The sequence below is a fragment of the Colletotrichum phormii genome (genome assembly GCF_030913505.1).
Source record: "Colletotrichum phormii strain CBS 102054 chromosome Unknown BDP81scaffold_23, whole genome shotgun sequence".
Lineage (NCBI taxonomy): Eukaryota > Fungi > Ascomycota > Sordariomycetes > Glomerellales > Glomerellaceae > Colletotrichum > Colletotrichum phormii.
The window spans coordinates 592,574-617,920 of NW_026851465.1; the positions used below are offsets into that span (position 1 = coordinate 592,574).

The following is a 25,347-nucleotide window of genomic DNA, read 5'->3' on the forward strand; positions in this document are numbered from 1 at the left end:
CAAATTGCTGCCGCACTACGGAGTAAGCCCCCCCCCCCCCCCCAAGGGACACGGCAAATGGACCTGGACACCGACGAAGGAGACTCCGGTGTCGGCATCGGCACCGGCGGCAACGGCAACGGCAATGCCAATGCTCACGCCAACGCCATGGTGAATGGTATCCATCACCCCGGCGCTCGCCGCCATTCCCACTCACACCAGAATAAGGGAGGAAGAGGAGCAGGAGCAGGAGGAGGTCTTGGTAATCACAGTCACGGCAATGGAAATACATCGTCAAGCGGCAACGGAACCGGGAACGGCCGTCACAGCAGCACCAGCAGCGGCAGTATTCACGTCCACAACGAGAACGGCAATAGCAATGGAAATGGTAATCACAACCAACAGCAGCAGCAGCTGGCATCTCCGCCGCTCACACATCCGTCGAATCCGACCTCTCTGACGGAGAGCGGGAGACGTCGTCGGAACCGCGACAAGGAGCGCGTCCGCGTCACCCGCGCCTGCGACAGGTGCAAGAAGCGCAAGATCCGCTGCACAGGCATCCAGCCCTGCGAGTTGTGCATCCGTACCGAGTCCCACTGCACCTACAACGCATCTTATGCACGGGGTCGTCAGCCGCCGGTGGCCACTCGGGAGGATGTCGCCCGAATGGACCTCGATGGCCTCGACGTCTCTGTCTCGGATCATCCCAACGCTGCTGCTGGTGAAGATGCATTGATGGGCTCCTCTATCGTCGTGGACGTCTCTAACCCCGGTGACACTAACCATCAAGACGAGACCATCATGAACGGCACAAGTCTGGCCGTCGTTGGCAGTGTCGGCCCCGGGACCGCTGAGCCTCCCTCTCGGGCATCTCCTGAGCCAACTCAGACGGATCTCCAAGGCCACTATGTCGGTCCCTCGTCTGGTGTCTCGTTCCTGTTGAGAGTCCAGAAACGCCTTCACCAAGCCGTCTCCTTCTCGCAAGCCTCCTCCATATTTACCTTTGGCGATGCGCCGCTCCCAGATTTTGACCCCAGCGGCGCTTTTTGCGTCTTGTTGTCCAAGGAAGAGGCTACGATGCTCTTGAAGAGATACTTTGAGTTCGCCGTGCCAACCCACCGCTTCCTGCACCGCCCCACCGTGGAAGGCTGGCTGGAAGAGTTCTACGACACCATGGGTGCCATGAAGAGTCAGGAGGACGCACCGGCTCGGAGAGCCCTGCTATTTATGGTGTTTGCTCAGGCGCAGGAGTACATGGGCACCACACATTCGCGTGAGAACGCAGACGCAAGGTAAGTCTTGTCAGAAACCCCGCGGGGAATATATCTTCCGTCCCATGTCGTTTTGCATTGTTCATTGTCGCATGTCCAATGTCGGACTCTCCATCGTTACATTCCACTAACACGCGAGGACAGCGCTCGATACTTCTTGGCCGCAGATCACCAGCTTTCCAAGGAGAGAGGCGCCGTACGCCTGACCAGCGTCCAGGCCCGGCTATGCCAGTGTTTCTGGCTACTGTCACAGTCTCGCATTAACCACTGTTGGAGCTTGTTTGGCACCGCAGGACACCTTGCTCTCGCCATTGGTCTGAACAGGAATAGGCATGCGGACCCGGCAGGGGGATACAACTACGTTGAGCTCGAGTGTCGCCGTCGCACGTTTTGGTGCGCTTACAGTCTCGATAACTATCTCAGTGCCGCACTTGGACGTCCACGAACGTTTCATGATGAGGACATTGATCAGGAACTCCCATCGTGTTCAGAAGACGCGGATCTCCACGCAGACCATATCACACCCCGTATGGGACGGGGACAGTCCCTCATGCTGGCTCCGGTGGCTCATGTCAAGTAGGTGATCCACTGCGTTCCCTCTCTCATGCATGGTACTGACTTCAGTCAAGGCTCTCGAGGATAGTGAGCATGATCTTACGCGATCTTTACTCCATACGGCCATCATCGTTCTCAAATAGATGTGCTCTGGCGGCTAAATACTCTCAAAATCTGAAACACTGGAGGGCCGAAATGTCGCAGTTCTTGGATGACGGCGTCAACACGGCATTGCTCATCCCCATCTTCCAACGGCAACGCAACGTGTTGAACCTGGCGTACTGGCATGCCATGATTCTCACACATAGACCCTTCCTTCTGAGTAACTTTGCGCGATTGCAACGAAACGGAAAAAGCCGTCGGAAGAGCATACCTCACAAGGACCAAACGGAAGAAAGCGTAAACGCCTGCTTGGACGCTGCCATGCATGTTGTCGACACCGTCAATGATCTTATACAGGCAGGGCAACTATTCCGTGCTTTCTGGGTAAGCCTTCAACACTCTTTATTCGGCCCTCCTTTTAACTCTGGGTCACGCGCAGTTCACTTCGTATTTCGCCTTCTCAGCCGTGGTTGTTCTCTATGTATACACCATCCAGCAACGGACGGCCCCAACAGAGACATGGCAGGCCTACTTTAACGCGGCATGTCGCTGCCAGACGCAGCTGGCCTCGCTCGCCGACCACGAGTCAACGCTCGCGGCGCGATACTGCCTCGTCCTCGAAGAGCTGAGAACCGAGGCGCTCCGACAGACCGAGCGGCACCAGAGCCCTGCCGTAACCCATCAGGCCGGCCAGAATGGTGGGCAGATTTCCCGCACCGCCCTCGTTGCCGCTGGACACGAGGATGTTCAACCGCAGCATGAGCAGCATCACTTGGCAAACCTCAACTTCTCTGATGTGGGACACGCAGACGAGTTTGTTGGGTTTGATGCGAGCCCAAGTAGCTCTCTGGCTGACATGACGAGCTGGGGCCAATTTGACTCCATGGTATGTAGAAGTTTCCATGTCTCAAGGCACACTTTCTTGCCAGCGTATTGACAATTGTGTTAGGTCACTTCTGGATTTGGAGGACTCGAGGCTTTACTCAATGATGACTCTCTACGATTCTAACGACTATTGCTACCAATTTGCTCAAGTTCGGATCCGGACTAGTAGGCCAGCTATCTTTATTTGCATGTTGCAATCCCTGCGGCGTCTAGGAATGCACGGTGTTCATGCTTGTCTCCCTCACTGCCATAGTACTTTGTAGTTTAATCTGGTGAATTGCGATCAAAGCCCCAGGATTACCCTTTGTCTGTTCATGAAATGCGTTTATACAAGATACCGCTACCTACTAGCAACTGGATGATCTACGAAGTAGCCGCTTGAAGACCCTCAAGAATGGCCAAGACGCCCTCGGCACCCGGGTCCGGCACCTTGCCCCAAGCAGACTCCTCCACGTAAACCGCACGACCAAGAGAAGCCGCCATGCCCTTGGTAGCCTCAACCCCCTTCCTCGCAGCCTCAACAGCATTCCCCACGCTCCCCGAGCTCTCCAACGTCCTTACAAACGGCTCCAGCGCATCAATAAGCGTCCTGTCTCCTTGTCTAGCCGGCGTAGCCTGCTGCAACGTCTCGAGGGCCCTGACAGCGACCTTTGTCCACGCCTTCAGGTCGAGGACGCCTGTGCTGGCTTTGCGCAGCTCAGAGGCCAGCGCCGCGAAGAAGATGCTGTAGATGGCGCCGGAGGTGCCGTCCATGTTGTCCTCGATCACGTTGGTGAGGTCAATGGCCGTGCGGACAGCGTCGTCGGTGACGGAGGGGGAGTCGGCGTACTTTTGGACGGCCTTTGCGCCGCGGGCGAGGGTCACGCCGCAGTCGCCGTCGCCTACTTGGGTGTCGTGGGCTGTGATTTGGGGTTCGGTGGCGTTGATTCTCTTTGCTGCTTCGGAGACGACCTTTTTGAAGGTATCTACGTTGACTGTATGTCGACCAGGCTCTGGTCAGCAAACGGGAGACATTTGAAGGGTTTATCTTGAAAGGGTTTGGGACTTACATTGTACGCCGCTCTTGGTGGCGTCCTGGGAGCCATGTCCCGAGTCGCTGCTCTCGACGAGGCGCTGCTTTACGTCTCCGCTGGTCTCCTCGCGCGGGGAGTAAGCCCAGCCGATGGCATTTGTGCTGGCGTCAATGTGCTTCAAAATCTCGGGGTTGGCCTTCAGAAGAGTGATGCTGAAGCCGGGTCCGTTCAGACTCGTCATGTAAGTGCCAGAGATGACGCGGGCAAGCTTGATTCCACGGCCACCTACGTGTTTTTAGTATGGCGTTCTGAACATCCTCAGTCGAGTTTTATGCCTGGCGACATTCACTTACTCAGAGCATTTGTGAGCTTTGCCGTGATACCACCGAATTCAAGTGGCGAAACACCACCCAGGTTGTTCACCAGAAGAACGACATCCTTGGCGTCAGAGAAGTCGACGTATGCCCTGTCCGAATCCTCGGGATCAAGAAGCTGTGTGAGCATGGCATCAATGAGCTGGGAAAGCTGCGGCCGAGGCTTCAACACCTGACACCCAGGCTCATTGTGAATACCCATGCCCAACTCAACCTGATCATCAGTCGACGCCGCAGCAGCCTCTCGACCAGGGATATGAACATGCTCCAACGAGGCGCCAACAGTCACCAAGTTCTCCGTCACCGTCTTGCCCAACTTGACCACGTCCGCTAGCGAAGCGCCCGTCTCCTTGTACGCTCCCAAAATCTTGTGCACGAGCACGGTGCCAGCCAACCCGCGGCGCCCGACCTTACCGCTCTTCTTGCGGCCAACGGAGACGTCGTCGCCGACGATGAGAACCTCGACAGGAACGCCGAGCTGGGCTTTGGCCTTCTCGGCCGCGAGGTGGAAGTGGAAGACGTCTCCGGTGTAGTTCTTGATGATGAGGAGGACACCGGCGGGGCTGGCTACGCGGCTGATGCCAGACAGAATCTGCGCTACGCTGGGAGAGGCGAAGATGGAGCCTGAGACGGCGGCCGTGAGCATGCCGTTGCCGACGAAGCCTGCGTGGGCGGGCTCGTGGCCTGCGCCGCCTCCGGAGAGGAGGGAGACGTGTTTGGGGTCATTTTTTGTGAGCCAGAGTGCTGTTGAACCCGAGTTAGCAAGTTACTCTCTTTTTCAATGCTGGTTGGAACACGGCTGGGGATATAGCTGAACTCACTCTTCTTTGACTTGTCCAAAGTCAGGCCAGAATTCTGCAGCACCAAGCTCTCGAGGGCATCGAGAACGAGGTCCTCGGCTTCATCATAGAAGTGTTTCGACATATTGATACAGGCTGAGCGTGTGAATTATTCTTTCGAAATACGTGGACTGTCTCAAGCTTCTACCAGACGTCGAAGAAACTACCATCTCATGGACGTCTCTCATAATAAACATCCCTCATTACCCCGCCATAGCAGACTCCTTCACCCAGAATCGTCCGACACCCCGCGTCTCCCCCGCGTGTTCCTCTCCTTGGCAATGCTCCTCCGACTTCCTCAAAGCTCACACAGTTCCCGTCAGTCGGATATACTACTACGAGATCCCGTCCCGAAGCAAACCAGGGAACCATGGAAACGACGGACATCCCACCGGCCGGCACCTCACACCGGAGAAGTGGTCCGTGCATCCCGGCCTGTTTGCCGTTGTTGCTTTTCCGTGTCCCCTCACCTTGTGTAAGTGGCTTTTCCGTCCCGGTTGTCTCGGCACGCAACTCGTGACCTTGCCGCCGGGCTGGCTGGGCCACTGGGAAGGAGAGGAAACGGCTGGCTGCGTCTGCGGTCGTCGCCACTGTAAGGGGTGGGAAAAGGTACGGCAGTACGGTAATACGGTAATACAGTGGTAGTAAGGTAGGAAAAAGAAGGCTGGAATGGAGGGTAGGGTGGGCGAGCGAGCCTAGTGGACGGACGGAATTGTTGGAGAAGAGAAACCCGGCCTGTTCGTACATGGATATGGTTGCGGGTGTGATCTGGATGGGACTAGTTTGGATGGATGATTAAGATAATAGGCTTTCCAAACCTTTTCCAAAAGAACATTTCATGTCATTGCTCACTGGCGGATGAATTAGCCAAAGACTTTGGTTAGTAGATGTGAAGAACCATATCAAGCGTGACACTCGCTCAAAGTCAAACATTTTTCGTCGTTTTTTTCCATACATATCTATCTAACTGCCTACTCATTCCTTCTTCCCCATCTATCATAACCGCCCAAATCGTGGCACCCTCTTCAACATGGCTATCCATACGGAAGGCGTGATTCCGCGGTCAATCCTCACGTCTGAGAAGCCCACTGTCGAGATCGTGGAGACCGTCAAGCCTATTGAGCTCAAGACCGTCACAGACTTGCTTCTGAAGCGCGTGGACGAAGCACCAGATGTCGATGTCCTAGCCTACCCCGCTACGGCGCGCGGCAGAGACGACTATGTCAACTACACAGCCAAGGACCTCGATCGGTTCGCCGACGAGGCGGCGCGCAAATATGTCCAGGCCGGTCTTCTCCCAGAGGTATGTAGACTCACCGAGTCACACCGCTCCACCGAGCAAGCTCCTTGTCCATAACGAAGAGCCACACAGACTGACAACCCCTAGAACCCTTCATCAAACCAAGCAGAGGTCGTCGCCCTCCTAGCAAACTCAGACATCAACTATGTTGTCTCCATGTTCGCCCTCTCAAGGATGGGCTTCGCCGTGCTCTACCTGTCAACACGTCTCTCGCCAGAGGCCTACTCCAATCTCCTCGAAAAGACAAACTGCAGCAGAATCGTCATCTCGGAACGGTACAGCGACATGGCGGCCCAGATCAACGCCGAGTCACCCATCACCACATTCAGCATCCTCGACAAGGCCGACTACGACCTCCCGAGTCCTTCGGGCGACCGCTTCCCCGTCTTCACGCACCCCGACGCCGGCAAGCGCATCTCCTTCATCGTGCACTCGTCCGGCTCGACCGGTCTCCCCAAGCCCATCTTCCAGACGCACGCGGCTTGCATCTCAAACTACTCAAGCGGAATTCCTTACCGCGCCTTCCTGACCCTGCCGCTTTTCCACAACCATGGAATCTCGACGCTGTTCCGTGCCATTGTTGCCGGTCACAGAATCGCCATCTATAATGCCAACCTGCCCCTTTCTGGAACCACACTGGTCAAGGCTATGAACGCCACGGAGCCAGGCAGCTTGCACTGCGTGCCCTATGCCTTGAAGCTTCTCGCGGAGACGGAGGGAGGTATCGAGGCGCTGCAGAGACTCAAGCTTGTGTTGTACGGCGGCAGCAGTTGCCCTGATGACTTGGGTGATCGACTCGTCGAAGCGGGCGTGTATCTCGTCGGGCACTATGGAGCGTAAGTTTCTTTAACTTCAGATTCCCATGAGTTGCTCTTACTAACTGTTACACAGCACCGAGATGGGCCAGCTCATGACCTCGTTCCGTGAGCCCGGGGACAAGTACTGGAACTACATGCGGCCCTTGGCCTCTGCCAAGCCGTGGCTGCGTATGATTCCCATCGCAGGCGACGTTCACGAGTGCGTCGTTCTCGACGGTCTTCCCTCAAAAGTCATGTCCAACTCGGACGACCCGGCTCCTAACTCTTACCGCACCCGCGACACCTTCGTTCCTCACCCCACGATCCCAGATGCCTGGAGGTACCTCGGCCGTCTCGATGACCGTGTAACCCTGGTGAACGGCGAAAAAGTCCTGCCCATCCCCTACGAGAACCACATCCGCGAACACGAACTAGTCCAGGAGGTCGTCGTCTTTGGCGTAGACAAGTCCATCCCCGGTCTCGTAGTCATCCCCAGCGACAATGCAAAGGGCCTGTCCAAGGAGGAGATCCTCAAGACATTGAGCCCCGTCATCGATGAAGCCAACACCCGAGCCGAGGCCTTTGGCCGCGTTTCCCCGGAGATGATTGAGGTGGTAGATATTGGCACAGAATACCCCCGTACCGATAAGGGCACCGTCATCCGCGCCGGCTTTTATAAGCAATTCGCAGACCTCATCGAGGACGTTTACAGACGCTTCGAGGCGCCCAAAGACGACGTCGCCGGAGGCGAGCTGCTGACCCTCGACCTGCCGCAGCTCCAAGACTACCTCCTCAATCTCTTCCGCTCGACTCTAGGCTTCATAAAGGTCGAAAAGGATACCGACTTCTTCGAGGCCGGCGTCGACAGTCTCCAGGCCAACACCGCGCGCGGCCACATCCAGCGCGGCGTCGACCTCGGCGGCAAGACCCTAGGCCAGAACGTCGTCTTTGAGTACCCCAACGTCCTCTCCCTGTCCAAGCACGTCTACGCGCTCCGCACGGGCGAATCCGTCGACGCCGAGGACGAGATCGAGGTGATGAGGAAGCTCATTGCAAAGTACTCTGACTTTTCCGAGCGCAAGCCGGGCACCATCACCCCCGAAGGCGAGACCGTCGTCCTCACCGGCGCAACGGGCTCCCTCGGCGCACACCTCCTCGCTCAAGTCGTCCGCCAACCCTACGTAAAGACAGTCTACTGCCTCGCGCGCGCCGCCTCGCCCGAAGAAGCCGAGTCCCGCGTCCTCGCCTCTCTAACCCCCAAGGGCCTCAGCCTCTCCGAAACCGACAAGGCCAAGGTGCGCTACCTCCCGACAAACCTCGGCCTCCCGGACCTAGGTCTCCCCGCCGACGCCGCCGCCGAGCTCCGCAAGTCCCTGACGACGGTGATCCACTCGGCCTGGGCCGTCAACTTCAACCTCGGCGTCGCGAGCTTCGAGGCGCAGCACATTCGCGGCGTGCATAACCTGCTCAACTTCTGCCTCAGCACTGAGACGATCGCGCCCGCGCGGTTGTTCTTCTGCTCGTCCATCTCGGCGGCGGCGGGCACGCCTATCCCGGCGAGAGTCAGGGAGACGTACGTCGAGAACCTGGAGCACGCGCAGAACATGGGCTATGCGCGGTCCAAGGTCGTTACGGAGCATGTTGTCAAGGCCGCGGCGACCAAGACCGGCATGACGGCGAGGGTGCTGAGGCTGGGACAGATTGTTGGCGATTCCGAGGGCGGCGTGTGGAATCAGACGGAGGCGATCCCGTTGATGATTCGCAGCGCAAAGGTGATCAAGGCGTTGCCTGCGCTGGAAGAGGTAAGCTTCTTCATCATGACATACAGAGCGATTACAAGAGAATTAATAGAAAGCTAACAATACCCTCATACAGACCCCCTCGTGGATGCCAGCAGACAAGATGGCCCTCGCCGTCCTCGAGCTCGCGCGCCTCACCGGCCCGCGCTGCACATCCTGCGGCGCGCCGCCGTCGTCCCCCGATGACGCGGACCTGGACCTCGTCTACCAGGTCCAGAACCCGCGCCTATTCCACTGGACCTTTGATTTCCTGCACGCTCTCCGCGACGCGGGTCTCGAGTTCCAAATCGTCTCGCAGCGCGAGTGGGTGCGCCGCCTGCGCGAGTCCGACCCGGACCCGGAGCGGAACCCGACGTACAAGCTGCTGGGCTTCTTTGAGGACAAGTACGATAATGATAGGCCTGGTCGTCAGGGCCTCGTGTTTGAGACGGAGAGGACGGGCGCGAGGAGCGCTGCTGTCGGGGATGGGTGGCATGTTGTTGGGAGCGGGCTTGTCGAGAGGATGGTTAGGTGGATGGAGACGCAGTGGTGATTTTTGGGAGGTTTGATATACCACGTTTGGACTCATATTTGGCGTTTGGCATATTGTAAATAAGGCATTTGTTTCTTGTTGTTTGTCTGGATATCATGACCACGAGAGAAATTGATTACTATACCTACCTACATTCCGAACAAGTTTGCGCGCAGAGATGTTAGCACGATATTGAGGAGCTGGGGTTTTCTGGAGCATCTACAGATCTCACGATGAGGGGTTCATTGAGTTTATTCAAGCATTTCAATCAAAATCACCCGAGGAGAAGAGAGTTCAACATTGCAAACTCTACCCCAAGATGATCTTCAGGAACGCTGCGGCTGTTCGGCAGCTCCCAGAGACTTGGAAGTTCAAGGCCAGCCGTTGAAGTAAGACACATTCCCATAAGCGCTGCCAGTCACAGTAAAACCCCTCTAGCAGGAAGGTCTTGGAACGGATTCCCAGCCATTGTGCGCCACGAAGAGCGGCAAGGCGCATGCTAGGGCATTCGGACATCCGAAAGCCACATCACCAACCACGTAGGATTCAAAGCTATCTTCAGGTCTCATCTTCTCTTCATAACTACGTCCCAGGTCTGATTCTCTCAAGCGGCACCTTAAAATCCAGAACGATAGATGGTGATAGATCGCAGTCATGCGCATCCTCAGACTCGCAGCCCTGGGTGCAGCCCTCGCAACTGCGGTCGAAGCCTTCACCCCGCTCAACATCACGGCACTCTCAACCCGCGACGGCTACTCCGTCATCGAATGCTGGCAACTCACCTCCGTCCCCGTCGAAGCCCGCGCGGCTCTCAACTACGCCCTCGGCGGCGATCTCACGCGCGCAGAGTGGTCCATCATCCAGCCCAGAACGACGGTCGGAGAGGCTTGGGCGCCGGCTGTGCAGTAAGCTTCTTTCTTTGCTTTCGTGCCTCTCTCTATAGCTACCTCAACTGTAGGGGAGGAAGTTCCCTGTTCATGAGACGACCGAGCTTCTTCTCATCTTCCTTTTTTTGTTGAGTTCTTCGAAACTTGATGGACAAGGAACAAGGGAGACCTGACTGCGTACCCTGACGTCAAGCTTTCTCGTTACTGAAAACTCGCAAACTAACTTGATCCCCGCAACCGCAGGCTGACAGTCGTCCTCAACGGTCTCATCCGCATCACATCGCCAGCACCGCCAAGGAACGCGTCGCAGGCCACGCCGTCACCCCCGTCACCCGGAAGCGGCAGCAGCAGTGGCGACGACGACGACGCATCGGCAGCACCTCCGGCGCAGACGACGGCGTACATCCAGCCGGGCACAGTATCCTCGTCGCTCGTCATCGCGGCAGACTTGAAGAACGTGAGCGTGCACGCGGGGCACTTTACCGAGTTTCCCGATGACGAGCCGACGGTGCTGGTGCAGGTGCCGTTTGCCGGGGACGCGGCGCCGGAGCATGTTGTCGTGGGAGAGGGGCCGTGTGGAAGGGGGAGTTGGGGCGCTGCGATGGGCGGTGGCATCTGACTGATGGCTACAGGAAGAATAGCGTGTCTTGCTTGTGATAACGGCGATAGCTCGTGCCGTCAGTTAGTCACATAGGTACGACATGTATGCAGCTTATGATCCGTCCCGAGGTCTTTTCGGGCCAGCGGCATGCCTCTTCAAGATGACCACCTACTCTTAGGACAGGAGAAGTGAGCGCTATCCATAGGACAATGTCATGGCGTGAGAGGTTAGAGGCTCACGTTAGCCAACATTGAGACTGGGACTGGGACAGGGCACGCAGAGGATGTGCAGGAAAACGTAATGGGCCCAGCAAGCATGATCTCGGTCTGAGCCTAATGGGCACACGAATGAGGCGGCAAGGGAAAGTCGGATTTTGAGCTGATTTAGCCTCACGGAGTTTTCGGGTCATGGCCTACCTACTTTACTTGGGTCTCCGCTTGGTCGTGTTCGTGGACCGTGTGAGCGACGCATTAACGATGGCAAACAAGTCATCCGAAATCCCGAGTCTACAGACGACGGCGCGGCCGCTCAATGTGTGTGTTCACTTCACGCGGAATTGCGATCGTCTTGGCATGCCGGGACATCCGCTGTTAGGAAACGGGACGTACGGCACGTTGACATGAACCTAGAGATGATACTTCGGACAAGGAAATTCATCACTTGTTTGCGTCATGTTTTGTCCCTTCATCGGTCTTGTTCGGGGTACTTTGGCTGTGGGATCAACCGATCATACGTGCGTGATGGCGCGGACAGGTGATTTGGCGAAGGCTTCTGTCTCGAGGGGGGGTTTGAATGGTTACGACGGCACGGCTGAGACAAACAGCAGCGGCCGAGGTCCCCATTCTGCGTTGCAAAGTTCGAACGCAGTCCTCTTGCTCTGTGATGCTACGGTGTGACGGGGATTGACACGGCCAGGCCGTGAATCTGTGCGACTACCACCATTCAAACTTCAGGGTCGAATACTTTGAGACAGAGGGACACAGCGCGAACATTCTCTTTCTTTTCCGTGCGTCCAGCAAAAGTACGCGGATGCCGAAGAGCAGATGAAAAGGAAGAGAATTCAAATGCCTAGGCGAGCACCAGAACCTCGGGGTGACAGTTACGTGACACACGCCTCGTAGGCCGTAGCCCGCTCCCATCTTGCCGCACGGCACGCACGGGTGATCTCGTGGCTTGTCGGGTGTAGTAGCGCAGACTCACTGAAGCATTTCCGTGAAGTAACATTCATCGGACTTGGTGGTCAGCAACAAGAAGCAATCAATAATTACAGTCCAGGGAGATCTCGGCAGTGGACGGGAAAGGGAGGGGCCTAAAATCCCACGATTTGCTCATCTATCCGTACCGATGTCCTTCCCCATTCCCGCCCCGCACGGGGAGGATAGGGTGCTGACAGCGATCATCCCAGCAGAGGTCCACGGCGTGCTCAAAGAGGCATGCGGACCCGGCTGAGAGCTTGGAGGGGAGATTGATCTCATCGACGGGGGGTCGGATGGGGGTCAGATAGGGCAAAACTCCAGAGTCCAGACTCTACTAGAGGGGCAGCAGGGTCAGTTCCTCTGGAATGTGGAAGAAAGCAACTTTAGAACGGGAGGCATCTCGGCAGCCTGTGATTCTGGCGTCGTCAATGTCTTTGCGGTGCGCTGGTGACACGCAGCCTTGGCAGCCACATGCTGTCGGTAATAGTCCGAATCGCCAGAGCACACAGCAGCAGCAGTACCTAGTTTACAGTGCCTACGAAGTAGTAGCCGCAGTAGTATTTGCGACAGCCAGTCGGAAATAGAACGTATGTCTCAAGACGGCAGGGCCAGGCGGCTGTGAAGCCTGGCTGGCCCGGCCTGGTTCGCGCAAGGCCGTTCAAGCCCAGTCTGGCCGGTCCAGTCCCAGTCACAGCGAGGGTGACCTCGTGGGGGCTTGTGGATCATTGCCAGTTCTGGGGCTGGTGGCTTCCTGAAGGAAGTGACAAAAGTCTGAATGGGGTGTGTGGATCGTAGGTGGCTGTGGTCCCGCGTTCGTGAACCCGTACGGAATGGAGGGTCGGACGAAGAAGGAGACCAACGACCTGATTGCGAATTTGGGATTTCCTCGTGTGATGATTGGTGCTGACGGGACCGTTTGGAAACAGTGCAGTTGGACGACAGTGGTTAAGGTTGGTCGGCATTGATATAGCTTCAACGTGCGGTGGCTGAGCAAAGCTGCGTTCGTTCGCGGAGGACTCACGCAATCCTCTCATCACATTATTGGGGCTGGCATTAAAGCTTCGCCATGTGAGGAGCACACCTCTTGTAAGCTCTTGGCCATACATGTAGACAGATGAGCACCTGTAGGCTATCGTATTTCAGGCCCGCGAGAGAGAGACGGCAATCTAGGTACCCATCCATCCATCGATAATGATAGTGAGATGGGATGGGATGGATGGATGGATTCATGTACGCGAGAAGCGAATCGCTGTCCACGGGGTCGGGTATGTACGATGACCGCTGGGTGACCTCCTCCTGGGTCGGCACGTCGGGTCGCAGCAGGCGGCACACTGGTTGACGCGATAGGCGATGATTGGGCTGGTGTGAATCAGGGACGATGCGACGGCGTCCAATCCATGGGTCAATTGACTCTAGCAGAAGCCAAAGATGCGTGTGAGTGACAATTGGTTGGTGTGAGGGTGAGGGTGAGGGTGAGGGTGTGAGTGAATGCGCGTGTGAATGGAGGATGAGTCTGACATGTGAAAAGGAGATCAGGGACTGCCTGTCTCAACCACCAAAAGCACAGAGCAGTGCCATCAACTGCGCCGCGAATGACAAGCCCGCCGAATCTTGCAACGGAAATAGCAACCCGTCCAATGATGTGAGGCTTTGGCAACGTGGTGATCGTCCTCTCGTCCGTCAAGAGACGCGCTCAAGAGTCGAGATCGAGCCGGGAGACGAACGACACTTGTGCTAACTAGTCTTACACCAGCTCTGCCTCTGCGGGTGCCTCCAGCTGGGGATGCACTGCGCATTCACTCAGGTGACTATTTCCTTGACATCAATGTTCCTCCTACACTCATCAACAGGCATGTTATTTTGGCTTGTGATACGTGATCCTCGCGATACCACCTTGTCGTCTCGTGAAGCCTACGCCGTAAGTGCTACTCATATTGCCTTTTACGGAGAGACGCATGATGATGGGGGTTGGGTGAATGACAACCCTCATAGTTCATTCGTTCATGCTCACTGGCATCGGACTCACTCAGTCTCATTGAGCATTACAACCTTTCACCGAGAGATCAGCCCTAACCAAGCCCTCTTCGCAGGAGATTTCGCAATATTCTGCCCCTCCTTCACGAAAATCCCCAGGAAAGCAAAGCAAACCCAGAGGGAGGGGTGAAGGCGCAACACAGTGACACACACACACACACACACACACACACACACACACACACACACACACACAACGCTCGACTCATTCTTCCACTCCACACCCCACCAACTCCGCCAGAACTCCATGCCTGGACCTTGTCCAGCGCTCTAGCGACATCGGCGGTTGCGCGGGAAGAATCCCAGTGAGGGGCCGCCGTGGGAACTCTAGACTTCTTGACAAGGGGGGGGGGGAGCCTTGCCGCCTGCACCACCAACCCACAGCGTCTCGCCTTGACTCTCTTTTCATCGTTCTTGGCCGCGAATGCGCGACCAAACTATTCAAAGAGAGTCGAGACGCCGTACGCAAGGTACCGAGAGTCAAAACGTCGTGCTTGTCACTGTCAAGAGCGACGAGCTAGCGGGTGGATCGAAACGTCAGAAGAAAGGAAACGAGACGGTTGCTGTTAATTAATACCAACAAAACATTAATAGTCGCGCCAGCCGAGGACGCCCAGCTTTCATTGTTCAGCGACTGCATTCGTCAAAGAGAAGAGCCGAAGCTCACGCCGGCCGGAGTGCCTCGTCCTCAGGTAGAGAAGAGTTACGGTAGGTATGCTCACTGACGTGACTTGACGATATCCAAGGCCCGCCATCCCATTCCCGCCCGTCAATTCACGCAGCAGAATGAAGCTAGAGGAGCATCGCCGCTTCCTACCTGTGTTAGTCGCCGCGACTTAAACTCTCGGGCTGCTCTCCGGCCGTCTTAAGCTCCCAAATCGTCTCTTCAATAGTGTGAATGAGCTAGCCCTCATTCCATCTCCACGAGCCGTCGAACAGCGCATCAAAGGTGGAGAGATATCAACACCGTGCCGCCGGGCCATTCTCGTCTCGTAGCTTTTCTGTCAGGCCTTTGAATGCCCTCTCTCAGTCACACACACACACACACACACACACACACACGCACACATACAACACAAACTCACATTCAATACACCCTCTTTCAGTGACTACAGTTCTCTTTCACTCTCGTCTCATCTTCAAGTACTCACTTTTCTCGCATCCTTCATTTCCCCCTCAATCTCATCATGCCGATTCCCAACTCTACCCATCTCATCCCACACGCGTCCACTTGTGCGTCACCGCTACTCCAACTGGGAGGCTTGGGAGGCTTTTAATCCCCCTCTCGGCCGTCGTTGAGCTTTTCCTGCAACAAAATCAGCACCTTACGCAATTCAGGCCTACAACCCTCCCCTGGGAGCCAGGTATCCATCCCACGATCCGCCGCCTCGCATACGCAGTTTCTCACTTGCACGCAACCACGCGCATGATGCCCATCATAGGTACGGATACATAGTACGGACACAATAAATTCAGGGCCGACTCTACGATCCTGAACTGTTCCTCTTACGGATAAAGGCCGAGTACAGTCCTCAAAGGTACACTACACGAACCATAACACACACACACACACACATACACACACATACACACCCGGCACCCCCTCTGAGCCTCTCTTAGTCTTCTCTCCTCTCACCCCGAAAGAACGTTAGCTGCATGAAAAAGAGGCGCCGCAACGCAACTTGAGACGACAACGTGAAAGATCAACGCAAAATCCTCTATCCGTAAAGCGCAACGCCTCCCGCCAACAGCGGGCGAGAGAGAAAAACTACCACCACCTGCATACTGAAAGTGGATATCCTGTGTCTCTCTTGTGTTACTGTTTCCCATTCTCAGTGCCCACTCACTGTGACTCGCCTCCCCCATCTTGATCATCTCCACCGTGTTGCGTCAAGAGGCCTGAAGGCAACACAACGCCCAGAGGTTCTAGACTCGACTCGACTCCAGTCCGGCGCGCGGTGGTCACTCGCTGGTGGCTCGCCTTCACGCTGCTTCTACGGATAAACCGTCAAAGTTGAGGTACCGCTCTCATCTCGTCCCAAAGAAGCGGTTTTTATCGCTGGGATTATCATTTAGCGTGTAGCGCATCGCCGGGCGACTACATCATCGTCTCAAGTTTCGAAACTCTGCGACACGAAAGGCCTTTTTCCCTCTGCTTCCTGTCCTTTGGCCTCTGCTCCCCCTCCCCCTCCCCCTCTTCTATGTAGACTGTGTGCAGGCTTCTACCCTCATCGGTTTTCTCTCGCTCTCTTGTCAAAAGAAACTTGCGTCTGAAGAAAAGTCGATCGGGACCTGGTGCCGGTAAAAACTGTGCAAAGGCCCTGCAGAGTCGAGCCTCTTCGGCGATGTTCACTCTTTGACCCGATATATCACCGCACCGCTTTCTGCTCGTTCATCTTCGATCTGTATTTCCCAGCCGAGTTTACTCGCGCAACTTGTCTCTTACACTTGTGTGGGCTTGAGACATGCATATTGAGACAGCCTTGGGACCTCGGATCGAGAACTTGGAGTTTCTTGACATCGGCGGCTTGTCGTCTCATCAACAACGCCCTCGCCCACCTGGCCACCTGCTGCACCTGCAGCTTGTCTACTACCCCCCCTCCCGTCCCGCAGCAGCACACGACTTTGGACTTCACCCCCCCCCACCCCCTCCTCGTCTGATCTTCTGGCCGCCGGCTTGTATTGCTGCTCTTCAGACCGTCAGTCAGGACTTAGTGGTGTCCCGTACGCGGTCTCTGCATTACCTCCCTCTCATTCTCTCTACCCGTTTGATCCCAGTACGGCTACTTGTCGCCCTATAAACCTCCCAGCCATCTATGAGAATTACATCCCTCACCCCTTCCAACCCGCTCCGCATGCCAGCCCAGCATCATTTTCCGACCTTGACATACGGATAGACATTGGCATTGTTCAATCGTCGCAGTGGGCTTCCCGCATAAATCAACCTTTAACAACAAGCACCACCCCTAACCCACCGACGCCAACAGAAGAAAAGCCAATCCGTACCGGGGGATAACCTCGCAGCTCATCCTGGCAGGCATAGCAGCAGCCACATCATCAACCCACGCATAACCGACGATCAACCCAACCAAATACCATCAAGCTTCTTCTGGAGGCGGTGTCTGTACCTACATATTCTCATCCCGCGCCCTCCCTCACCCTCCTCTGTGGACGAATCCCCTCCTGCCATCACCCCACGCTGCGAAAGACCTGGCGGGCAACAAAGAAGAAGAAATATCAACAACAGTCTTATTAGCTGAACGAGACTGAGAAGAGAGAGAGAGAGAGAGAGAGAGAGAGAGAGAGAGGGCTTCGGGCAAACCAGCAGCTGCCAACGCCGCCCGCCTCCATACACCCATCCAGACATCCCACATCCCCCTCCATTCCTCAGCAAGACATCCCAGGTCCCAGCTGCAGCACCACGAGACCCCATCGGCGCCTCACCGCAACATCCTGACCCAATCACGGCCCTCTAGCCCGCCCACGACGACAACTCCCCCTGCCACCCTCGACCGGGGTATATCGAACCCAGCAGCCCAGGACCTCACGATCACCACACAAAATAGGCCCTGTACCCGTTCTCGATTCGCAATAGTTGCATCGTCCACCTCTGGCCCTGTAAGGACCTGCATCTCCCGCCTTTCAAAACAACAACACTTCCACTCTCCTCCTGTACCGAAAAGGGCACGAACAGGGGGCCTTGGGCTTCCGAAGAGACGAACCAGACTTCCAACGAGTCCACTCCGACACTTTTGTCGTCAGATCAACAGGAACCTAGAAACGCGGGACCCTCATCGGAGGGGTCTAGGTTTTCTTCGTCCTCCTTTCGTTTATTGACCGCAACTTCACACACACAATACGCTCCGTTCAAATCTCGCACCTCATCTCCGCCTTTTTCTCTCATCATCTCGTCAACTGGGTTTATTTAATATAATAAACCTGCTCCCCTCCCCCTTCCCATATTCCCCTGGGAGGCCTTTCCGCAAGCGAGATTCATCCCTCGACCTTCGCAGCTCGCAGCTTGGTTCCTAAAAGCTCGCTGGTCGGCATCACATTTATCCAACTCGTCAAAAGTACAAGAAGAGGCGCAACAACCTCGGCTATCGCACCCTTCGTCTCGCCGCGTGTCGCTCAGCGTGATCGATCAAGTGAGGGGGGAAATCCTCCAATGGCTTCATGACGAGGAATTTCACTTTCTATCGTTCCGAGTTCTATTACACACAAACATCATATATACTACCTTTAGTCACACAACATTTTCGACCTGGCTTGAAGCCTTCGTGAGAGAGTATCTCCACGCACAAACGCACACCTACACACATATTCACACGTTGATAAAAATCAAAACCCGCAAAACATCATGTCTCGCCTTTCACCCTTCCCCTCCAACATGATCTTCCGGACCGAGTCCCGCGCCAGCGTCGCCGCCTCCGACACGACGTACTACACCTGCGCCTACCAAAGCTTCCACGACGTAGAGCTCTACGCCCCGAGCTCCCCGCCCTCAAAGACCCCCGTCCCCGCCCCGACCTCGGCCCCGATCCGAGCCCCGGCGCCGGCTCCTTCACACTACCACCACTTCCCACCACACCCGCTGCAACAGCACAAGGACAAGGAACCCGAACCCGCCGAAATGCGCCGGCAAGACTCAGGCTACGAGTCTCTCCCCCCGCGGTCCTCCTTCTCCAACCCGCGCCGCACATCAACAGCCTCCTCCTCCCAGTCCTCCTCCAACCCAGGCACCGCATCCGCCGGCGCCGCCCCCCGCTCCCGCGGCCGCCCGACGGTCCGCCGAGCAGCAAAGACGAGCCCGTACCCGGCAACGACGGCACGCACCAGCGGAAGCAGCCTCTACCACCCCCAACGCCCACACGCACAACCTCAAGCAACCTTCTTCCACTTCCCGGCGCACCCAACAGACGTCGAACTCGCCGCCCGTCGGCCCTCACGCCGCGGCGGTGGTGACGATTTCGAGCTCGACCAGCGCCAGCTCCTGCTCTCCTCGCCGGGTAGTCACTCCCACCCCCCGCAGCAACGGGACAGCCAGGAATGCACCGAGCTCGCGCCCCCGCTGCCGCCGCAGGCCACGCACTACTGGACCAGCGACCGCACGCGGAGACTCGAGTACGCCGCCATTGATGCCGCGAGGACGGGCGTCAAGGGGTGGATGAAGAGGCATCTTGTGCCGGACTGCTTTGTGCCCAAGGAGAAGCACGTTGCGTTCGACGACGACACGGGTAGTGTGCGGCGGTACAGGCTTGAGTTGGATGAGGATATGCCGTGCGAGAAGGGGTGTGGCGGGCGTAAGAGGGGTTGGTTTGGGTGGACTCGGTCCAAGACGGCTTGAGCACTCTCACCCCCCTTCTCTGGCTGGATTTCATTTTTTTCGTCCTTTCTGCTTTGATGCTGGTGTTAAACGTCTGGGTTTTTGCTTTCGGATTCATGGAATGGAAAGAGGATGGGACTGGGGGGGGAGTGGTGCTTCATTTTTGGCATTGACATCATCGAGTCGGCGCGGCATTTGCACAAGCGGCTGGGCAAGGCTGCATTGGCGTTTTATACCCAGCATTTGGTATCGTTGGATTCTTCGTCATACTTCTGTTTCGCCTTTTTTTTTCTTCATTATTGCATAATCTTGTTTTTAACGTTTTAGTTTTGGTGGATGTCGAGACTCTCTTGAGCCTTTGGGCCGAGGTATCAAGACATGAGAGAGTTGAAGTTTGAGTATCAGAATGGCATAGCGACACATAGATGATAGACGACGACACGAGACTTTGGAAGATTGGAGAGAAGCGAGTCAGAGAAACAAACGTCTTTTTGAGGACTACACGTACACAGACTGATAGTTATTTTTACATGTAGTCTCCAAGAGATTCAATGATACATACATACATGCACACCAACATCATATCAAGCTTCCTGACAATGTGATCAACCACGAGTGCCAATGAATATGCCTTCCACAGTTCACATGAGGCTCTTCTTCATCTGATCTTGTTGAGGATGAAATCAATGTCTTCCAGCCTACTGCAACACCGCCACACCGCTAGTCCCCGGCCGGGACCCATTTTCAACAGCCCACATGGCACATGAGCCTTTCTTTCTGCGGACTCGAGAAGCCGGTGTCCTCCCGTCCGTCCGGATCCGGAATACATTAGGCGGACCGGACCGGACAAGCCGCCATTCCGGGCGAAAGGAGCGGTGAAGATTTGAGTTATCACGACCCGCTTTGGGGGCTTCGCTAGGAATCTTGCGGCTCTTCCCCGGGGCCGGGGGTAGCATCAATAGGGGTTAGCCGAAATTCAACTCCAGTCCTGCCAATATGGTGACTCTGGTGATGCCCAGAGCCGACGATGGATCTGCTCAGATCAGACTTCGGAATTCAGAGGTTGGCGGCGTTACGGGTACACGTTGTGCACGAGGCTGAAGTCGGTCACTTCCTGTCTCTTGTCGATCTTCAATAGTGTCACATTGAGCTATCACCTGCTGGTTCATCTTTCGCCGACTCAATACCTCAACGACTTCACCGCCAATCCCAGCCACATCAATCCATCGATCTACCAGACAGTATCGAAGCCGCAACGCCAATCTCCTCTGCACAGACTTAGAGGGCCTACTAGTCCCTGATGTCATCCAGGACCAACTCTCAAACTCGAGACTCCTCACCTCTCGGCCTTGACGCACTCAATCACAGCAAGGTGCCGCCACGGTCCCTGGCCCTTGGACACGTTCTTGATCGCGAGGCCAGCCCTCCCGAGAATGTCAGCCCAGCACTCAAGCGACCGCTGCTTGCCGCCAAAGGTGAGCATCATGAAGTCGAGCATCGTGGAGGTGTAGTGCGGCGGGTTCCCCATCACGTCCTCCTGGATCAGGAGCCGGCTGTCCTCCGCCATGGCCTCGGCGATGATGCGGAGCATGTTGACGCCCAGCTCGTCGCCGTAGTTGTGTAGACACCGGCGGATCCAGTACGTCAGGGCACCTTGAAGTCATGACACGGTCAGCTATCCGTCTCTTAAACCCTTTGCAATGGAGAGAAGGTGTCTGTATCACCAAGTGGTGCTCCAGCACATCTCGACGGAGGACATTGTTCTCTCACCTTTAACAGGCTGCTCCTTGTGGAAATCAATAACCTGCTTCTGCACCAACCTCATATCCTCGTCATCAAGCTTCCTCACAGCCTCAACCACCTCAGCACGATCCTGCAACACACACCTCTCCAACGGAAGCCCGGGGTTCTCGCGATGAATAGCCTTGATAGACTGGCCCCGCCCCGCGCCGACATCGACAAACAGCGGCCGGTCGCTGTTCTCACGAGCGTACTCGACAACCCAGCCAAAGTCGTAGATGCCCGAGATGGGCATCTTCTCCTCAATCGGCCCCATGGCGCGCAGGAACCGCTGCATCCGCGGCGGGTCGTGTTGCAGCATCTCGTACCAGCCGTACTCTGGCACGCCGTACGCGTACGTGCCGGGGACGTTGTCGAGGGTCTGTGGTTCCTTGCGGCCGTACTTTTCAAAGTAGGCTGGCATGTGGACGTACGGTACCAGGCCGTTTTCCCATCTGCGCTAGGGTGTTAGTGAGGGATTTGCAAAGATGGTGGATGAGGAGAGAGCAGACGCCATGCCGACAATTTGGCCCGCTGGGTGACCGTCGATGTAGATGCGAGAGCGCTTGGTGTGCGCGACGGAGTCGTCGCCTACTTGTTGCAGAATTCCCATCGATGTGAGAACACCACCAGTTCGTCCTAACAAGTGTCAGCGAAGATTCCCAGTAGCTTGGGTTGGCCGTGGGTAGTGCATCTCAAACTCACGTATCAGAGATACATCGGCGTCGACCTTCTTGGCCAGTTCACCGTATGAGATACTGCCTTCGGTCGGTATGTGATCATAGACCTTCCATTCCCAAAAGAGCCGGTTCGCGCCCAGCTGCGCGACCTGCGCCGTGGCATCAAACCACTCATCACCGGGATCCTTGACGGCATTGATGAGCTTATTCGCCGCATCAATGATGCGCCGCCGTTGGCCCTTGTCTAAGTCACCTCCGGACGGCCCGGGACTCGTCACGAAGCTCTGGAGGGCCGCGTTGACTTCTTCTGTCGCTGCCGCGGCCTCCTCCCGGATCTGAGCGCCGTTGTCACCGGTCATTTTCGGTGTGGGACCCCCGAGGCAAACAGAGTTCTACCGGATCTCTGAGCGGCGCAGAAATGTACGGCTTGGTTACACGAGGAATGCGAGTTGCGTTCCTCTGTTCGAATGGGGGCTATGTGGATTCCGCTGCAGGTTTGCAGATCAACGGTCTGCTTTGCATGGGACAGGAACTTTGACTACGCCGCACGGGAGAACCGGGCACACGGGGGTTGACAGGCGTCGCGTTGGAGAACGTTGTACGGAATGTGGGTGAGATGGGATGATGAACTCTTCTGGCTGCACTATTTTCGAGCGCACGCAAAGGTTCGCCAACGGATGTGATGGTCGGGGAAGAGGAGAGCAATGACTTGAGGGACTGGAGAGGTAAAGGCGCAAAAAGAGGACTTCTGGTCTCTGGATCGCTTCCCATGTGCCTCAAGTTCCCTGAACTTCTCCTCATCCGATGCGGTGATGCCAGGTCCAGGGATGGACGGTAACTGGATGCGGCAGCTCGGTGTGATGTCTCAACCAACATCGGTGAAAACGTGCCCCGCTCGTCTAGTCTTACATGTTTCCGCATGGGTTGGGGGGACACATTCCTCGAAGGATCGGAGGGGATTCTACCGGCTAGCCAATGGCGAAAAAGCAACTACTGTCGAGCTAAAGCAGCACAACCACCAGGAAAGCAAAAAAGAGGAGGGGCCTGCCGACGTGGACTGACAGTCCGGCGGTTGGAAGGGGGACTCGACTTGCAGAGAGGGGGAAGAAGAGGAGAAGGAAGAGCGCGTGCGTGAAAGAAACCGGCCAAACAAGACGGAGAAGCAGAGACATCTCGGAGCGCCACCGCATGACGGCAGAGCGTCCGGTCCTCTCACAGACACAGTTTACCGTGCCCGGCTATTCTGCTCGTGGCCCACGCTCCGGGAATAGTCTGAGAAAAGGAATCCGTCCCAGTGCTAGCATTTCTAGACCGTGGCGCCGGTCTCCTACCAAAACCGGCTAAAGTTGTTCAAGACGGAGCTTGATAGGTCTGTTGAGCGAAAAGGATGGCGCAGGGGCATCGAGGTCGACTGAGCCGACATGCCACTTTGCAACGCGCGCACATACACACCAGACGTTTTCTTTTCGTCGAGCTGCTGCTGTTGATGCCGCTGATGTGCCGCTGACAGACAGCAACAAAAGGTCCGTAGCCGTAGGAGAGGACAATAAGAAAAAAGAAAGAAACGAATCCCGAAACTCCGGTCTCAACGGCTTTTGTTGTGGAGTTTCTCTGTCTTCCGCTTTCTTCTTTCCCCTTCGTCAGACTGTCGATTTCGCCCATGCCAGACTGGCTCAGTCCACGCTTACCTAGAGTCTCTTTCTTCTCCCTTTCTCGTACGATACACGGCGCCGCTCCCAAGAAACCGTTTAAGGTTTCTGACAGGAGAAACTTGTGTTCCTGGACCTGGTCAAAGACCCCAGCGCCCCCCCCTCTCCGTCGCATTCTTACGTTTGCCAATCTCCAATTCAACTCGACGTCCACGACAATTTGGACGACGCATCCTGGCCAGACACACGAGCCCTCGCCTGAGAACACCCCGACGACGTCGAACGGGGACAGCGGCATCAACCGCTCGCCTTGGTGATAGAGTCGAGCAGGAACCGCGGGAAGGGAAAAGGGGAACAATAGGCCGCTGTAACCTTTCTTCCACTCAGGTCTGGTTTGAGCCAGCATCGCACGACCATGACGGACGCCATAGCAGGAGGAGAAGCGGGCCACCCCGAGATGTCACCGTCGCCCCCGCCCCAGCCGCGACACCGCTCACGATCAGGATCGGGAGGACGGCAGACACCGCAGGATTTCGAGGCCGAGAACGTTGTCGAGGCCGACACTGATGACGGCGCGTCGTCGCGGGCGGGGGACGAGGTCTGGGATGAGGGGTTCGACGGCAGCAGCATCGGCAACCACTCGGCCTCGACGTCGCTGTCCAACAGCGTGCGCGACTACGTCTTTGAGAACACGCGGCGGTATCACAAGTACATGGAGGGCCGGTATTTGATGCCCAATGACGAGCCGGAGCAGGAGCGCGAGGATATGAAGCATGCTATGTGCGTGAATGTCATGGATGGGAGGCTTCATTGCGCGCCGTTGGAGAACCCGCAAAAGATTATCGATATTGGTACGGGGACGGGAATCTGGGCCGTTGATAGTGAGTCTCTTCTTCGTATGAACGTCTGCTTCCTGTTTGCTCTCATTAATAGATCATCTTCATGACGGACACGTTGGCATGCAGACATCTGAGCTGGACAATTTTGCACTCATCTTCGCAAAGCAACATTGTTCGACAAACAGATTACCTTGAGCATTTACTGACAACACCTCAAGTGGGCGACGAGTACCCAGAAGCAGATATATCCGGCATCGACCTGAGCCCAATCCAACCAACCTGGGTACCCCCCAACGTCCGCTTCGTCGTCGACGACGCAGAGGCAGACTGGGTCTGGCCGCCATCCTCCCTCGACTTCGTGCACGCGCGGCACATGTGCATGGCAGTCAAGAACTGGCCGCGCATGCTCTCCCAAGCCTTCACCGCGCTGAAGCCCGGCGGCTGGATCGAGCTGCAGGAGCTGCGGTTCGTCCTGCAGTGCGACGACGAGACGGTGCCCGGCGCCGAGGAATATGGTTACGGCAAGTTTGTGGACCTCTGCATGTCCGGGTTTCGGAGCTTCGGCATCAACCCGCTAGCGATGGAGAGGAACTCGGAGATGCTCCGCGAGAGCGGGTTCGGAAATGTTGTGGAAAAGGTGTGGAAGGTGCCCATTGGGACGTGGCCAAGAGACCAGAAGCTCAAGACGATAGGGCTGTATAACCGCAGTATGCTCATTGATGCGCTACAGGCTGTGAGTATGGCGCCGTTGACGAGGGGGCTCAAGTGGAGTGCTTCCGAGGTGGAGGTGTTCTTGATTGATGTGCGAAAGAGTTTGATGAATGTGTCGATACACTCGTATCTGACGTTTCATGTCGTGTATGGGCAGAAGCCTTATGATAGCTAGAATTAGGAGGCATTTGGCGTTTGACGGGATAGGAGTTGGCAGTGG

General features: G+C 56.2%; 9 protein-coding genes across 9 annotated transcripts; 6 read left to right on the forward strand and 3 right to left on the reverse strand.

Annotated features, from left to right (window-relative positions):
• Window positions 1-57: 57 nt before the first annotated feature.
• BDP81DRAFT_398385 (fungal-specific transcription factor domain-containing protein) lies at window positions 58-2,916 on the forward strand (the record flags this gene model as incomplete). Its single annotated transcript, XM_060588454.1, has 5 exons — window positions 58-1,271; window positions 1,395-1,826; window positions 1,880-2,291; window positions 2,347-2,793; window positions 2,857-2,916. The coding sequence occupies 5 exons, from the start codon at window positions 58-60 to the stop codon at window positions 2,914-2,916; spliced, it is 2,565 nt and encodes an 854-aa protein (XP_060440754.1).
• A 239-nt stretch (window positions 2,917-3,155) lies between these two features.
• Window positions 3,156-5,103, reverse strand: BDP81DRAFT_398386 (Dak1 domain-containing protein; the record flags this gene model as incomplete). The annotated part of the gene is made up of 4 exons (XM_060588455.1): window positions 3,156-3,766; window positions 3,842-4,090; window positions 4,159-4,923; window positions 5,001-5,103. The coding sequence occupies 4 exons, from the start codon at window positions 5,101-5,103 to the stop codon at window positions 3,156-3,158; spliced, it is 1,728 nt and encodes a 575-aa protein (XP_060440755.1).
• Window positions 5,104-6,603: 1,500 nt separating this feature from the next.
• BDP81DRAFT_329479 (male sterility protein) lies at window positions 6,604-9,446 on the forward strand (the record flags this gene model as incomplete). Its single annotated transcript, XM_060585313.1, has 3 exons — window positions 6,604-7,154; window positions 7,210-8,917; window positions 8,991-9,446. 3 exons carry the CDS (start codon window positions 6,604-6,606, stop codon window positions 9,444-9,446), a joined length of 2,715 nt encoding a protein of 904 aa, XP_060440756.1.
• A 509-nt stretch (window positions 9,447-9,955) lies between these two features.
• Window positions 9,956-11,040, forward strand: BDP81DRAFT_107453 (uncharacterized protein). The gene is made up of 2 exons (XM_060581436.1): window positions 9,956-10,330; window positions 10,556-11,040. The coding sequence occupies exons 1-2, from the start codon at window positions 10,080-10,082 to the stop codon at window positions 10,929-10,931; spliced, it is 627 nt and encodes a 208-aa protein (XP_060440757.1). The 5' UTR covers window positions 9,956-10,079; the 3' UTR covers window positions 10,932-11,040.
• A 2,818-nt stretch (window positions 11,041-13,858) lies between these two features.
• Window positions 13,859-14,309, forward strand: BDP81DRAFT_437353 (uncharacterized protein). The gene is made up of 2 exons (XM_060591213.1): window positions 13,859-14,027; window positions 14,200-14,309. The coding sequence occupies exons 1-2, from the start codon at window positions 13,893-13,895 to the stop codon at window positions 14,287-14,289; spliced, it is 225 nt and encodes a 74-aa protein (XP_060440758.1). The 5' UTR covers window positions 13,859-13,892; the 3' UTR covers window positions 14,290-14,309.
• Window positions 14,310-18,503: 4,194 nt separating this feature from the next.
• Window positions 18,504-19,490, forward strand: BDP81DRAFT_464490 (uncharacterized protein; the record flags this gene model as incomplete). The annotated part of the gene is made up of 1 exon (XM_060594160.1): window positions 18,504-19,490. One exon carries the CDS (start codon window positions 18,504-18,506, stop codon window positions 19,488-19,490), a length of 987 nt encoding a protein of 328 aa, XP_060440759.1.
• A 1,315-nt stretch (window positions 19,491-20,805) lies between these two features.
• Window positions 20,806-22,287, reverse strand: BDP81DRAFT_329265 (O-methyltransferase; the record flags this gene model as incomplete). Its single annotated transcript, XM_060585294.1, has 4 exons — window positions 20,806-21,072; window positions 21,220-21,703; window positions 21,761-21,887; window positions 21,954-22,287. The coding sequence occupies 4 exons, from the start codon at window positions 22,285-22,287 to the stop codon at window positions 20,806-20,808; spliced, it is 1,212 nt and encodes a 403-aa protein (XP_060440760.1).
• A 911-nt stretch (window positions 22,288-23,198) lies between these two features.
• BDP81DRAFT_107518 (uncharacterized protein) lies at window positions 23,199-24,325 on the reverse strand. Its single transcript, XM_060581438.1, has 2 exons — window positions 24,173-24,325; window positions 23,199-24,024 (listed from the first exon to the last, which is right to left on the reverse strand). Exon 2 carries the CDS (start codon window positions 23,981-23,983, stop codon window positions 23,279-23,281), a length of 705 nt encoding a protein of 234 aa, XP_060440761.1. The 5' UTR covers window positions 23,984-24,024; window positions 24,173-24,325; the 3' UTR covers window positions 23,199-23,278.
• On the forward strand, window positions 24,035-25,302 carry BDP81DRAFT_329509 (methyltransferase domain-containing protein; the record flags this gene model as incomplete). Its single annotated transcript, XM_060585318.1, has 2 exons — window positions 24,035-24,458; window positions 24,635-25,302. 2 exons carry the CDS (start codon window positions 24,035-24,037, stop codon window positions 25,300-25,302), a joined length of 1,092 nt encoding a protein of 363 aa, XP_060440762.1.
• Between the last annotated feature and the right edge of the window lie 45 nt (window positions 25,303-25,347).

Excerpts from the sequence above, each read along its gene's own strand:
- BDP81DRAFT_107518 (XM_060581438.1), bottom strand. The coding sequence starts at position 23,983 with ATGCTGGCTCAAACCAGACCTGAGTGGAAGAAAGGTTACAGCGGCCTA.
- BDP81DRAFT_107453 (XM_060581436.1), top strand. The coding sequence starts at position 10,080 with ATGCGCATCCTCAGACTCGCAGCCCTGGGTGCAGCCCTCGCAACTGCG. Across the intron at positions 10,331-10,555 it reads GCTTGGGCGCCGGCTGTGCA|GCTGACAGTCGTCCTCAACG; the intron begins GTAAGCTTCTTT and ends CCGCAACCGCAG.
- BDP81DRAFT_437353 (XM_060591213.1), top strand. The coding sequence starts at position 13,893 with ATGCACTGCGCATTCACTCAGGTGACTATTTCCTTGACATCAATGTTC. Across the intron at positions 14,028-14,199 it reads CGTCTCGTGAAGCCTACGCC|GAGATTTCGCAATATTCTGC; the intron begins GTAAGTGCTACT and ends CCCTCTTCGCAG.